Raw genomic sequence first — 15,461 nt, 5'->3', positions numbered from 1 at the left:
CAGACATGTGCACATTTGTAGTCCATCTGTTCTTAAAGAGATAAAAACTCAAAATTCTGTCATTGTTTATTCATCCTCGTGTCATTCTAAACCTGTATGTAACAGGGGTGTAAATCGGGCAGTTCATCACTCTACGATGCTACATCGATTTTCTCTGCCAGCGATGCAATATTTGCAGATACCTTGAAAATTTCTGCGATGCAGTTACGGTTCGATTCTTTTCTATCAATTTATCGATATTTTATTATATTACTTGCCAAGTTTACACAAGCAGTTACATTTTTAATAACTCACAAATGCAAATTATTTAAAATGAATGTTAAATTAAACTCTTTGAAAATTGCGCACTTTTTGTCCTAAGTGGGACATTTAAAAGAACAAACTACAGTGTTTCAGCTAGGATAAAGTATTTGTTTAACATATTTGTGACGTCATTGCAGAGTTTTTTTGTGTTGCAACTTCAGACCCGTTTTGCTTCTACTTTCTAAATATTCTGTATTTTAATACAGCATATTGCCCAATAAAGCTGCAAACAGCAACACTGGCGAGACAAATTAGGAATAAATGGGAAACAGTGCGTCACCGAGAAGCTGCAGCTGTGGTGGGAAGGATTTTTACTGTGACGGCACGCCATGGCAAAATGAATATAGCGGAAACACTGAACTAACAAAAAATACATTTAGACGGACGTTACATGAAGAATGAGGAGTGGAGAGTGTCAAAATAAAGGTACCTAATGTCCATACTTTAGTGTGGCATCGATGCATCATATCGTTGGAAATTTAATCGATGCATCGACCCATATCGATGTATTGTTACACCCCTAGTATATAACTGTTCTGTGGAGATCAAAATAAGATATTTTGAGAAATGCGGTTTTGTGTCCATACAATGGAAGTCAATGGGATCCAGTGTTGTTCGGCTACCCACGTTCATCAAAATATCTTCTTTTGTGTACTGCAGAAGAAAAAGTTATACAAGTTTGAAATGACATGAGGGTAAAACGAGTAAATGATGACAGAATGTTCATTATTTTTTTGGTGAACTATCCCTTTAATCTCTCATCTTTGTAACATGCAGTTACATTGAAACCGATCGCCATTTCTCCGCAATGTCCTGTGTTGTGCATATCGTGACGGTTACTGTGCAGCATGGCTTAAAAAGTAATCCTCAGTGTTCTGATTTATCCAGCCAAGCATCTGAAAATAAAGCCCTGTGCCATTTCTATGTAAGGCAGGTCAGAATCCATTGCAAATTGCTTCATATTCCAGCCCCACAGCGAGGTCCAGGGGGGCATCGCCAGATACAGATGAATTAGTTTGCCCCTCACACCTCACAAACCAGATGTCACTGCTCTTTGTGCCTGCAGGCAGGCCAATCACAGGTAAATAAACCCGGTCGTTCTCACCTGTACCACACCAGCAGCTTTTATTAAGAGACAGAAGGGCATGTCAGGCAGGACCAGCAGCTAGCCGTGTGTTTAAACTAGTGGAATGAATCGAACACGGGAAAATTGAAACGCTGGCCAGGAGAGCAGAGCAGAAGAGAGATGGAAAAGGACTGAGTGTAGTATTTACGTAAGAAGTTATTGTGAAGTTATTATTGTGAAGTATATTATTCAGTATAGCTTTTTTTCTAGTAATCGTACATTTTTGTGCATTTCATAATGCAAGTATTCATATGAATTAGCCACCTTGTAAAATAGCTCCAAACTCCCGTGAGGTCAGGTACAACTATGTCACGAATTATGAGAGATTATTTTGTGTATCTTCTGTATATGTGAATAGATATCAATAAACACTTCATTTTCAAACGATTTATAGTGCTTGTAGTTGATCATAAAAGACTGAAGCTACGTTCACACAACACCTTTTCCAACTAAACACGGTCAACTTTTTAGGAGTTTTGCTGTTTACATTTGGCATTTACACGGAAACAGCGTTTTGGTGACTGCAAACTTTTGAAAACAGGTTTTTAAAGTGCAAGCTTTCGAAAACGATGCTGTTATCATCTCTGTGTAAACTACAGACACATGAATTTGTATTACGTGTATGACAAAGTTACATCGCCCACTACTGGCTGCTCTCCATAATGCAACGTTTTTGGACGTTTTCGCGCATGCGTGTAAAAGGAGATTGTCTTGACAAAAATGAAAGGAATGAAGCGTTTAAAGAGAAAACATAACTTCATGGAACTATCTGAAGGCTCCATGAATCACGTGACCACGCGGGAATTTTGAGTAAATCATGACAGAATTTTCGTTTTGTATTCCTTTAAAGGGGTTGTTAGTTCACCCAAAAAATGACATTTTGTCATCATTGCTTCGCCCCCTTGTCATTTCAAACCTGTATAAATTTCTTTCTTCTGCATAACACAAAAGAAGATATTTTGAAAAATGTTTTTTTTCTAAACAATAGAAATGAATGTGTGCCATCGTTGTTTGCTTATACCAACTTCAAAAAATCTTCTTTTGTGTTCTGCAGAAGGAAGAAAGTCATACATGCAACATGACACAAATGAATTTTCATTTTTAGATGAACTGTCCCTTTAATCTACAGGGCATCTAATATGATTGAAGCGATTTCCCCACATCAGTATCCTCTAAAGACCTCATGTCTTTTTGATTTACTGTATGTCTCCTATTCCATTTACTTTGTTTATTTTATAGCTTTATACTGTATGCCCCCATCAGATTGATTTGTGTCTGATTTAATTTCTCAGAAAGCATTTTGGATGTTAATACTTGAGTTAGGCATAGCATGTGGAGTGCATTTCATGTAACAATTGGTTTCTAACCACAGAGAGCTGAAGAGAATCTACATACAATTTGCAGACTCGATGGAGTGGATGCTGTGCGCTTATCGTCTCCTGTTAAACTGTGTGAGCTGTAAATCAGCATGCATCATCTGTCTCGTGAGATTAGCTTGTCACAGAGACATGTTTAAATGAATCATTTGTCTAACGCAATGCAACATATTTCATAAGCTTCTGATCATTGATTGAAAGCTCTAGCGACTTCTCACAGATTTCTTGATTTTGAAAGCACGCAGCGCAATTTATTACAAATATATAGGATGTTTTATAATGTCCTACATAGATGTCAAAAACATGAGAAAAAGGAAGCAATGCTCATTATCTTTTTTTAGTAAATTGTGTAGACTGTGTTTTCGAAACTGTGCAGACACCAGAATGCAATTTGTTATGTCACCCCCTCCCTTCTGAGTTCTTGCAAGACTCACGTCCTCTAGTACAGACTTCTAGCGCCATCTAGTGTTTAGTGTAGTAGAGAAACGCTTTCCTTTCCTGCAAAGCAAGCAGCTAAAATGAAAGTAATCTAATGAGATGTATTTCTTCAGTCTCCTACTTTAATTTGGCATGCAATGCATCATACCGCTTTCATAACTGTCAAAATGCAGAGCTGTAGAGCAAATGTGTCAAAGGAAATTGGCACTCTCTCTCTCTCTCTGTCTCTCTCTCTCTGTCTCTCTCTCTCTGTCTCTCTCTCTCTCTCTCTCTCTCTCTCTCTCTCTCTCTCTCTCAATTTTCAATTTCAAGGTACTTTATTGGCAAAATTGCGTGTTCTTACGATATTGCCAAAGCATTGAACACATAACAAAAGACATACAATAAGTACAAACATTAGCGTAAAATTAAAATAATGTGTTGAGTAAGGGATAAATATAGAATGAAATATAAAATAAATTACATGTAAATAAACAAATGAAATATATCAAATAAAAATATAAATATCAAATGTACATTTTAGGCAGAAACATGAGAATGGAATAAAAGTAAACAGTGTGCATTGATTGTAACAGATGAAGGCAGTCGTTTGTTTCTGATGATGAATGTAGCAGCAGCTGATGTGTGTCTCTTCTCCCCCAGTAACATCTGCATCTGCTCGGTTTCTGAACACCTATCGAACTCTGGCATGAGCTTTAACATTTTGTGAAAGTGTTTCTCTCTCACATCTTTAAATTGATCACAATGAAGGAGAAAGTGTGTCTCAGTCTCCACCTCACCAGTGTCACAGTGTGCACAGACTCGTTCTTCCTTTGGAAGCCATGTTTGTCTGTGTCTGTCTCTCTCTACGGCCAGACTGTGATCACTGAGTCTGTATTTGGTCAGCATCCGTCTCTGTTTCACATCTCCAACAGTGTAGAGATAATCTGGGGGTCCGATAACATTCTAGTTTACTTTGGTTTTTACTTTACTTTTCCCAGTGGTCTAAATAAGACTTTTTACTTTCTTTGATAATTTGGTTTATTCTGATTTGGTTTTGTTCAGTTGTGCTGGTCTGAAGCTTCAGAGCCAGCCGGCAGATGGTCTCTCGCTCTCTCTCTCTCTCTCTCTCTCGCTCTCTCTCTCTCTCTCTCACTCTCTCTCTCTCTCTCTCTCTCTCTCTCGCTCTCGCTCTCGCTCTCGCTCTCGCTCTCTCGCTCTCTAGTTAGGTTAAATTTCTGTATTTTTCTTTTATCCTTACAGGTTAGTTATTTTCCCTTTTACTTTGTAGAATTGTTTTTGTTTGTTATTTTGGGCTAGGGGTCACCCTGAAACTCATCACTACATTTATTATCTTTCCTTAAAAATGAAGACCTGTCTGTTTATATTCTTTCTTGTTTCAACCAAATTCTTGTTGTTTATTAATTGTATTAATTTTTTGGACAATAAATACATGAAAATTAATTTGATGTCCTTTGGTTTGTGAGTTGGTCTGACGGCTGGGAGTCTCTTTACCCTTTATTGCAACCAACCCCTAGAGGTTGTAATACTGTCGTTTTAATTAAACCATAATACTGGTAAAGCTTTCTTAATCTACATCTGGCACCTAATTTAATGAAGCACTTTTCTCACATTAGTATTTTCTGTAGAGCACACAGCTTCTGATTGGCGTCCAAAATCTACTGATTTACTGGCCTTTTAATTAATTAACTTTGTGGAACCTTTTTTTTCAAAATCTTTGTTGTTTTCTTGGCAGATATTAAATGCTTTCCTTCATAGAAATAAATTATTAATACTGGTTTAAGTTGACTATTTTATATTACTATAGTTGGTACAATTTAGACACCGTTATGACACTGGTGTGCCACTTATTTCACTGAATTGAAAGTTACCACTTTTCATTAAAATGCATACAACGGCTGTTAATAAACGTGTAGTTATTAACAATACATCAGTATGGATTTCCACAAAATAATTACTTATTCATATTTTTCATAATGTATATTCAATAACAGAGGGTATTACCCATCACTGCTTGAAATGCTGTGTATTACAATTGTATTTTTCTTACATTTGTCACTTTATGGATTTTCCTGTCGTTTTGATTTACATTTTAACTTTGGCTTCCTGGACGATTTTCCAATTGAGACTTCAACATGTACCTAATTCCTAAATTTTCCCAGGGGTTTAGATTTAGATATTCTGTATACCATATAACCCTTCAGACTAGACCTAGAACAGGGGTCGGCAACCCGTGGCTCTTCTGCCCCCCTGCTGTGGCTCCCTGTAGTCTTTATAACCCCTGTTTATGCCTGCCTGGTATTAAGGGTGTATACTCTCATTAAGCCCGGTTGCTCAGAGTAAACGGCTCATTATGCTTTTAAATCACCCTGTTGTACTTTATTATCGTAAAGCCTGTCGTTACACACGTTGGACTATGTCTGACGAATTTAAAGTTTAAATCCTGTCTGGCTAGCGCGCTTCTCATAATGTTTACGCATGATGTCCGTATGCGGAGAGTCCGTATGCGGTCTCTTGTGGCTGTTCATCAAACGCCATCCAATCAAAAGTTCACAGAAAAAAGCTGAAGTCTAACTAAAGCAGCGCGTGCAACACCGCGACGCTACTCTCCTATTGCAACACTCCCACTTCTTGACAGGGATAAAAATTTATAAATTGTTCACTAGGGGTTGAACGAAGGAGTCGACTAGTCGACATGCTCTGACGCGACCTTTAAAGCTTAATGTCGACTAGTCGCGGGTCATGTGATTTTGACACTGCACCTTTAAGAAGAGGCTGTTCCAAGAGAGCTGCGCGCGGGATGTCGTCATTCCCACCTGCTTCAGCGGGATTCTGTCACACTCCCGGCAATAATATATGTTATCTTGTTCTGCTTCCGCACGTATCATTAACAAGTGTCCTGTTTTCGTCCACAACATTCACGATTTGATCTGAAGCCGCAGAAGCTCACAGGTAAAGCCTAACGCAGATCTTTTAATATTTTAGGCTATTTTTGTAATTGTTCCTCATATAATAACAACAAACAAACTCGACATTTTTTTCTGTTGTTTCATCTATTAGTGCACATGACCCTTTCAGTGGACTTGTTGTAAATGTCAGGGAAGTTTGGTCTGTACACACGCTTCAGATCTGAGGTAACGTTAGGTTGCTATAGAGCTCCACCTGCTGCTCTTTTACTGCAAAGCGCCGCTACCACCGACCTCACGCTTTAAAATAGTTTTATTTTAGTTCAGTTGTTGTTGCTCTTGTGCAATAGATGAACAACAGTTCATTTGTATTTGGATACTATATTTTTAGAGGCCATTTTGCGGGATTTCCGCCATTCTCCCGCAGCCCGCACGCAAACACAAGTGTTTTACTGCCCACACCCATCAAATCCCGTTGTAAAACATTCATTCCCTCGCTCTTATTTTATTTATTAATGACGTCATCGACTAGTCGACATCGTCGCGACTTTTATTACATCGACTTCAACAAATCTGAGGTCGCTCAACCACTATTGTTAACATCTAAATACAATAAAAATCACACTATATTGCTACCTAGTGGTCCAACTGGGTAACTACTACCTTACGTGCATTACCTGTTATAGTCATTTAAAGGTTACATATTTTTACTTCCGTATTTTGATGCATTTTTAAGTGAAATAGAATTTCTAATGAGAAAAATAGTGGGCGTGGCTTTCGTCTTTCTCTGCAATTTGATTGGATGTATAAAAACAGCCGTTGCATTTTGAAATGGAACACCGGCAGCAGACTGGCAGTTGAAGGGGAGGAGTTAACGGATGCTCCGCTCAAGCCGTCTAACATACATCATTTAAGATGGATAGTCATTACAGGAACAGTGGATTTTCAGATTTTAACTAAAGATTATGAGGGCACACAAATTTTAAAAAGAGAATGACCAACATTGATAAACTATTTACAATAAACGCTGCAATATTTCATGAAAAAATTGGCATTGTAATTTTTTATTTCACTAGGACTTTAAAAAGTTGTTAATAAAATTAACATCCAACAAAATTCAACAAATTGTTTATTTAATACAGTTATTATACAATAAAATAGTAATATAAATTCATATAAATATAAATTTAATAAAATATAAAAGTTATATTATCAACCACTATCCAGACCAATAAAAGACAGTCAGGAGGTTGCTTTTAGGGAATGTGAAACAAGATTTGTACACTTTTGTACACTCCACAGAGATTTTCAAATGTCCACTTGAAAAATAAACCTGTTTTCAATGGAAATACAATCACAGCAAGATATGAAATGTTTTCAGGCTACTCAATTGTTGTAAACAAACTCTGACTGGTTATATTGGAAGGTCTGAGTCATCGTGCAATGTTCCCAATCCCGATAATCCCAATAGATTCTTACTCCAACATTTTGAATTCTTTGTTTCAGGAAACTCTCCTTCAGACGAGTCAGAGGAGCGAGACAAAGAGCCGCGCACGCTCACTTACCCAGCATACATTGCCAGTCTGCTGGACTCGGGTGCCAAGCGCATGGCGGCGGGGGTGCGTATGGACTGCAGCAGCCAGGGCCAATGCCCTCAGTCCTGCCACCTCTGCCACATGAGCCCTGGGCCTGCACGTCCTGCTGAACCTGTGCTGCTCAACATCACTAAAGCCATGCCAATCTACGAGCTGGTCAACAGCAATGACACCTACCAGGTATCTGAAAATCAAATCATTTTAGCTTCTTTCGAAAGTATCCAGTGTTAAATTTGAACTCTTCACTGTCTCTTTGTCTTTGTCATCAGGCTCTACAGGAGGCCATGATGAGTGTTTTGTGGTGTTCTGCTAAGGGTGATGTTATTGATGACTGGTGTCGATGCGACTCTAGCGCCTTTGGCCCGGATGGACTCCCGACCTGCGCCCCTCTTCCGCAACCTATGTGAGCAATTTATAGCTTTAATATCCTCAAAGTTTCAAAGTCAAAATACGGATCTTGATGAAACATTAGGTCATAAATGATATGTGTTCAATTTATACTCCTGTCAGGCTCAAGCTATCGCATTCATATGAGCCCAGCAGTTCTTTGGTTATCATAGATTGGAATCACGCGGAGCCACCAATCGGAGTGAGAGTTGTTGATTACCTCATCAGTCAGGAGAAGGTGACAGAGCGGATGGATCACTCCAAAGTTGAGACAGGTAAATTAAATCGTACGCGTTGTCACCTTATCCGACACACTGTGTTATACAAATATAAAGATAAAACACCTTCAAAATAATGTTATCCTTGTTAGTTTATTAAATACGTGGATCTCTGGAATACTTGGTTCTGATTGGATAATCATGTCATTTTCATAACAAACAGTTTGACCTGTAAATGCTATGATTTACATTTGTCCCAGCTAGCGGACAGTTTTAAGGTCTGAGCTTCATTCCATATTTCAGCTTATGTATTAAATAATATAAAACCAAATCATGTCAGTTTATTTAGTTGGTATGTGTTGTATCAGTTACTGGCCTTAATAAACAAGCGTGATAATGTCATTACTGCATATTAAACCCTGATAGGAGGATTAGGACCTAGCGTAGGCGTCTTGTGTCATCCTGAAGGGTGCGATAATGATTGACAGATTCTACATTATCTCTGGTTATGAATATCAATCATAAAGTATAATTTGCAAGCACTGAATAAAAAAGAAAAAATAATTTGACAGTGTGTAATATAGAAATGCATAAAATACATACAATGCAGTGAAAAAATATGTACACTCTTAAAAATAAAGGCTACACGGGTTCTTCACAGTGATGCCATATAAGAAACAGTTTTGGTTAAACAGAGGTCAAAGGTTGGCTTTTAAGTCAAAGGTTCTTAAAATAACCATTTCTTTCTTTCTTTCTTTCTTTCTTTCTTTCTTTCTTTCTTTCTTTCTTTCTTTCTTTCTTTCTTTCTTTCTTTCTTTCTTTCTTTCTTTCTTTCAAAGAATCTTTTGTGTACCGGTTTAACCGAAAACTGATCTTCTATAGCATCATGTTGCACCTTTATTTTTAAGAGTGTGTCCGCTGTGTTGCAGAAGTTCACCCGTTTATAAAAATGTACCAACAATTTCCCAAACAAATTTGTCTTATTATTGGCATCAAACTGAGCATTAAAATGATAACCACATTTTTGGATAAAAATCCCACTGAGGGGATTATTATTGAGGCTGTATATCTGAGGCACAGCTGTTAAAATGAACCCCTAAAAACCATTCCAGAAAAGCGTTAAAGCATAACAAATGTTTAAATTAGGAGATGTTTCCAAATGTTTATATGTTCCAGCGGATACCAGTGGTTATCAGGAAAATAAAGCCATGTCAGAACACAGAGAAACCTACTTGACAAGTTGATCATTCAAGCCAGAATCATGAGAAAAACCAGCAATGAGTGTGATTTAGTAGATGAAAGCAGATAATGTGCACAAGTCATCCACATGAAGAGCTCTGCAGAACACTGAGCTGTGTGGCACAAAGAGAACGTCTGAGGATCTATGAGGCAACATCTGAAATTTGCCAACAAGCTTAAAAGCAACTAGTTTGTGTGATTTAAAAAGTAGCTTTTTAGCCCAAAATCAATGTTGTACACTATACTGGTTAAAAGTTTTCTGATACTTGAGTGAAATGTTTCTCGGTATTTAAAAAACGTTTGATCTGAGAGTGTTTGCTTAAATGTCTGAAATTGGCTTTACAGATAACAATATCATTTTGCAAACAAACATGTCTTTTTCACGACAAAACTAACATTTTATTTAATAAAAATGGTTTTGAAATGTATGACTTTGACTGAATAATGAGAGAGAGCAGCCAATAAGAGCTCAGAATAGATGGGAACTCTTTTAATATTGTTTAAAAAGCATCTCAGGGTGATACCTCAAGAAGCTGCTCGATAAAATGACAAGAAAATATTTCTGCAAATTCTATTTTCTTTTTCCTTTTTTTAGTTACAAAATAATTCCCACAGTTCCCTTTGCTTTATTTCATAATTTTGATGAGTTCATTATTATTGTAAAATATTGAAAAAAATATGAACACAAAGTGAGTAAGTGTCCACAGCAGATTTTATAACCTACAGTAGGTTGCTATAAATATAATAAAGCATATTCTCTGTATTTTCTGCTTTAACCGCTATATTGTATATTGTGTTCGGCATTGCGTCATTGTAAGGTATCACCTATACCATGACATTTTCCTGGATCATCTTGACTGTTGATCCATAAATGTGTCAAACTTGGTGAAATCACCCTGAAATGTACCTTCACATATGACTTTTAAACAATTAATCATCTGAAATCAACAATCTGGATTTGAAATACCATCCATGTTCTTTCACTGGGGTATGTTGTGTTTTCTCCATATTTCACATTTTAGACATTGATATATTTGTGTGATTTTGTAATTTTGTACGAAACATTTTGAAGTGTATAGCACTTACTCAAGTCAAATCTCTGTCATGGGTATGATAAAAATTGCACGGAATATTTCCATCCACATCAAAAACTCACTATGAACACAGTGAACGCACTGTATGTTCATTCTAAATCCCATTTGTCAGATTTTGATACTGGATGAAGACAATACATGTTCTCAGATGCACAGTGGGTTCTGACAGGGCTTACTGAGCAAAATGGATTTGTCCAATGTCTGAAAGCTCTGGAACTCTCCTTCCTAGCCTGGCATGTCAAAATAATAACCAAACTCAGGAAAAAGTTTTGTTTATTCAGCCCAGGCCCTACGTTTTTTTCCCATTCAGTCCCATTGGTCCTCTTACAGCATAGACCTATACTGTGCTCTGCACCAATTCTGAGATATTTCATTCCACTTCAGGCAAGAGTTGAAATCGATTTTTCACACAGATGATCAATGGTCCTTCGCAAACGTATGTTCACTGAGACATCCTTGAAAACAGGCCTCCATAGTAAACTTGCTACGCTCCATGAGGATGCAGAACACACTTGTGGTTTCCTGCTTAACAGATTCAGTGATTGATTGTTATGCTCAGATTATGTCATGTGACCACCACATCTACAAAGGCAAGAGATCAGTATTTAACGGTTCAGTGTATGAAATTTAGCGGCATCTAGTGGTGAGCTTGTGAATTGCAACCACTAGCTCACTCCACCTCTCCCTTTCGAAGCATTACGGCGGCTGACAAAGGACAAAGATGTCGTCGCGTTTACGCTTCTTTGCTGAAGGAGATAACATTTTATATGAAACGTGTTCTGTAGAGGGCTACTGTAGAAACAACATGAAGAATTCCATGTAAGGAGGACCCGCGGTGTATGTAGATAGAAATAGCTATTTCTAATATATAGAATACTTTTTTTTTTAACATGCTGCTTTCGCATTGCGACATATTGCAATACCTCTCCGGCCCTACAGGGTCAGGTTTTCTTCTACTACCTTGAATCCAAGCTCCCAGGACACAGTTGCCACCTGGTGGTTTAACTAATTACTGCAAGAAATGGAATGCGCATGTGCGACCTGCGCATACTTTGTACGCGAGGTAACAAAATTCCAGCGGTGCACGTACTATTCTGATGACACGCACTGCACACTGTCCCTCGCTTACGCGTAAATAGGAAACTATACTTCAGCCTTTAGGTAATAAAACATAATGCTTCATTATGTAAGGTCCTTATACACCTCTGTAGACATGTATATTATATTGCATTTCTGTCAATAGATCCTTCAAAAAATTACACTTTTGACCTTTAAGTCTTTCAGGATGAAAAGAAAATGATCATGTGAAATGACTTTGGATGAACATCAGAAATTCTTGCTATGAGTTTCCTTCACAGGTGAAAAATCACACTCTAATCACACTTTACTCTCTGTACAAGGCTTACAGTACGTACTACAAGTAGGACCTTGTATTTTTTATATTATATTATTATCTATTTATTGTTATTCAATTCTTACCTTTTTCTCATTAAATTCATCAAGTATCTTTTTGGAAATACACGTTAACAGGAATGTCATGTTTCGATCCCATTGTATTGACATTCCAGCTTACAAAGAAATAAATAGATGTATTATAAACATATAGGGAAGACCGCACTGTAAAAAAATCGCCAATTTCAGCTGCCTTCAATTTTTATGTTAAAACAAATAAGCTTAATGAGTCAATTGAACTTAAATTATATTGAACGGAACCGATAATTGAATATTGAACCGTAAAATACAACTAGATCAATATCAGTATTAAGTTCAATATCATTGAAGTGCAATTGACTCATATAGCTAATTTATGAAAATAATAAAACAATAATAAATCACATTCAAAATAATAAATGATTTCATAAATATATTATTTATGAACACATGTTGACCTTTTGTGATCAACAACATCTACACATGTTCTTGTATTTTAACTGATAGAGCAGTGCAAAAGGTTGTGGGTCCAGTTTCCAAAAAACAAATATATCTACTATATCAATAATAATCAAATATAGCTTTAAAGCACAGAAAGCCACTTTGGATAAAATCATCTGCCAAATGTATGTGGGGTAAGTTGTCACAATGAGAATCTCCCATTAAATAGTCTAATATAGGCTGTTCGTGTTTTTAGCTGGTGCTGATTACTGCTTGTGCTTTGCCAAAGCAATCTGTTGAAAAAATGCGTTAAAATGTTACGTAATTTTATGTGGCCGACTGCGAGTCTTTTCCTTGTGTTGCAGCCAAGCAAAGTGATACTCCTAAAAAATGATTATTTCCCTGAAAAAATTGGAAGAAACAATTTGAACGTTTATAATGGTTGCTAAGCCCCTGTTTGTGTGTAAATATGTGAGTAAATAAGGTTTACACCTGTATATTGGGCTCTATAAAACAGACCGATTTGGATCTCGCTCCACTTCAGCTGTTCTTTAACCAAATATAGTGTGGCGTCCCAACCAGCGTTAGCTCCATGACAACCTTTGGCTTGCCTGTTGTATCTGGATATTTCCTCTGTTTTCAGTCATATTCACTTTTAAAGCACTGCCCAGCGTCTGCCTTCCCTCATCTTTGGGTTGCCAATGTCCAAGTTGGCCTTCAAACGCATTGTGGCTGTTAAAACAGAAAAGAACATCATGTTATATCAAGTCCAAATTTGATTATTGACGAGGAGACTCGATCGATGAGGAGACTCGATCGCAGAGGTCTTACTGCAAATCAGTTGTGCCAGGGTGTGTCTCTTCATTTTCTTCTGTAGCGTAAAAGTTATGCACTTTACAAGCCTTCGCCTAGAAAGTGGCCAAAACCAACAACTTTCCAGCTTTTATTGGAAGGCACTGATTGTACTCCACAAAACTGATTATGAAACCTAATCCTATTTTAAAGCGCTCATAAGAAACATGTGACGGGGGTTCTTGTCTCAAACAAACCTGTCCTTTATTTGCAATCTGTTACTTAGCACACAACTTGTTGTGTTGTACCAGTATTTGTTTGTGTAATATAATAGGTCTCAAAAGTAGGCAAATGGCAATTTTATTTGTCTAAATAAAGTTAAAAACCGAATCATTCTGGATTTTAAAGTGTCTGGAGACACTTTAAACGTGCAATAATAACAATAATAAAGTGCAATAATAGCATCTGCATCTTACAGAGAAGGCATTGATAATACAGCACACATATGTCCTCACATTCAATTTTTTGAACTAAAATCAGCTCTGATAAAACTAAACCCAAAGACAACAATGAAACAACTTATCAAAATCTTCGGTGCTGTTGGACGGTGCATCCAACATATGGTCCTGCCAATTATTTCAAAAAGAATTGACATGATAAGAAAAATATGTTCTCATAAAAGTGAAAAATGTTGGACTTGGGTTACCCAAACACTGTCTGTGCGATCATGGCCTGCACTTCGTAGCTGTGCTAATCGAGCACTTAATAGAAATCAGACACACAACGTGACATCATAACAGTTGCTTTCTCTCTCAAGTGGTGGGAACCGAGCAAATGGGAAATCTGCCTCAAGTCATCTCATGCCGACCAGACACGCTGTGAAAACAAACAGCTCCCCTCGCCAGACTGATGTCAGGCCCGTAATAACAGCCGGGTTTACTCCGAGGTCAGAGGCACATAACATCCTGCCCATAAACAGGCTGCTCTCTGCCACGGGTTGCCACCGAATCTGGGTGCCTGCACGCTTCCTCTAGTAAAAGTGAAGGGACCTCGCCTTGAAGCAGGAGGCGTGAAAAGGCCTTCCGGAAAATGTTTTTGCCAGGATAGGTGGAAGACGGAGTTTCACTCCTGAAGAATGTTTCCGTGGAGCTGCTCTTTAGAGGATGACCTCACTGGATGTCTGTGAAACGGTCAAGATCTGAAGCACAGGCAGGTGCAGCAAGGAAGATGCTGGCAGAGGATGCACTGAGTTTGTACACATGCACAGTATACGCACGTGTGTGCATGTGAATGAATGTGTTGAAAGAAAAGTAAATACTTGTGTGTTAGATTGTGTGGTATAAATGCAAGGCTTTTTTATTATATTATATAAATAGTGCCATTTTTCAAATGAATAAACATACTTTTAAGTATAGGTGTAAGTAAAGGGTTGTGCAGCAGAGCCTATATTTGTACCGCTATCTCAAAATTATTTGTATCTGTATTCGGACGGAAGTGGGCGGGGCCTACATGGGAAATTCGTCAAATTACATGAAAGGCCATTTTAAATGCAATTTAAAGTTTTCATTTTGTCTGGTATAACTAAAGAATTTGTTGTTATTGTGGGTTTCATGCAATACCCCACTATATTGTGTGCCGGCCTACATGAAAAAAGAAAAAAATGTTTAAACAAATAAACCTAGAAATTGTGCAGATTCATACTCGTATGTTATATTCATAGTTACATCATGTAGCTTTGTTTCCGTGTTCAGATTTTTTCTTTGTGTGTGTTCGTGCGTACGTGTGTGTGTGCGCAGCCGCATAAATGCATTTTGGGGACAAAATAGCATCCAAAAGTGATCAAAACCTGATAAATCCAAGGACTTAATTTGGAGATCCTCGTTTGGTTAAACACGATACCTTTTTTTACCTTTTTTTTCAAAATTTTAAGAATGGTTTAGTGTAAAGTGGGTAAGGGTTAAGATATATGATTTATTATTAGCCATGTAGTATAAAACAATAGAAGTCTATGGAATGTCCTCATTTACTGTAAGTAGATAAGTAAATGTGTGCATGCGTGCGCTACAGTATCTGTATGTCTAATCATTTGCACCTGTGTAAAAGTCCAGCCATGAT

The 15,461-nt window shown here is 37.5% G+C and overlaps 1 protein-coding gene across 3 annotated transcripts in view; it reads left to right on the top strand.

The window, feature by feature from the left end:
- The window catches only part of astn1 (astrotactin 1), a 229,441-nt gene that overhangs the window by 199,336 nt on the left and 14,644 nt on the right, over positions 1 to 15,461 (top strand). For all 3 annotated transcript variants that reach the window (XM_057333244.1, XM_057333245.1, XM_057333243.1), the window contains 3 exons: positions 7,656 to 7,924; positions 8,014 to 8,147; positions 8,255 to 8,406. In XM_057333244.1, the coding sequence (XP_057189227.1) occupies positions 7,656 to 7,924; positions 8,014 to 8,147; positions 8,255 to 8,406 (555 nt within the window). The remainder of the gene's footprint in view (positions 1 to 7,655; positions 7,925 to 8,013; positions 8,148 to 8,254; positions 8,407 to 15,461) is intronic.

Source organism: Triplophysa rosa, linkage group LG5 (genome assembly GCF_024868665.1).
Source record: "Triplophysa rosa linkage group LG5, Trosa_1v2, whole genome shotgun sequence".
Taxonomy (NCBI): domain Eukaryota; kingdom Metazoa; phylum Chordata; class Actinopteri; order Cypriniformes; family Nemacheilidae; genus Triplophysa; species Triplophysa rosa.
This window is presented reverse-complemented; position numbering and strand designations above follow the sequence as displayed.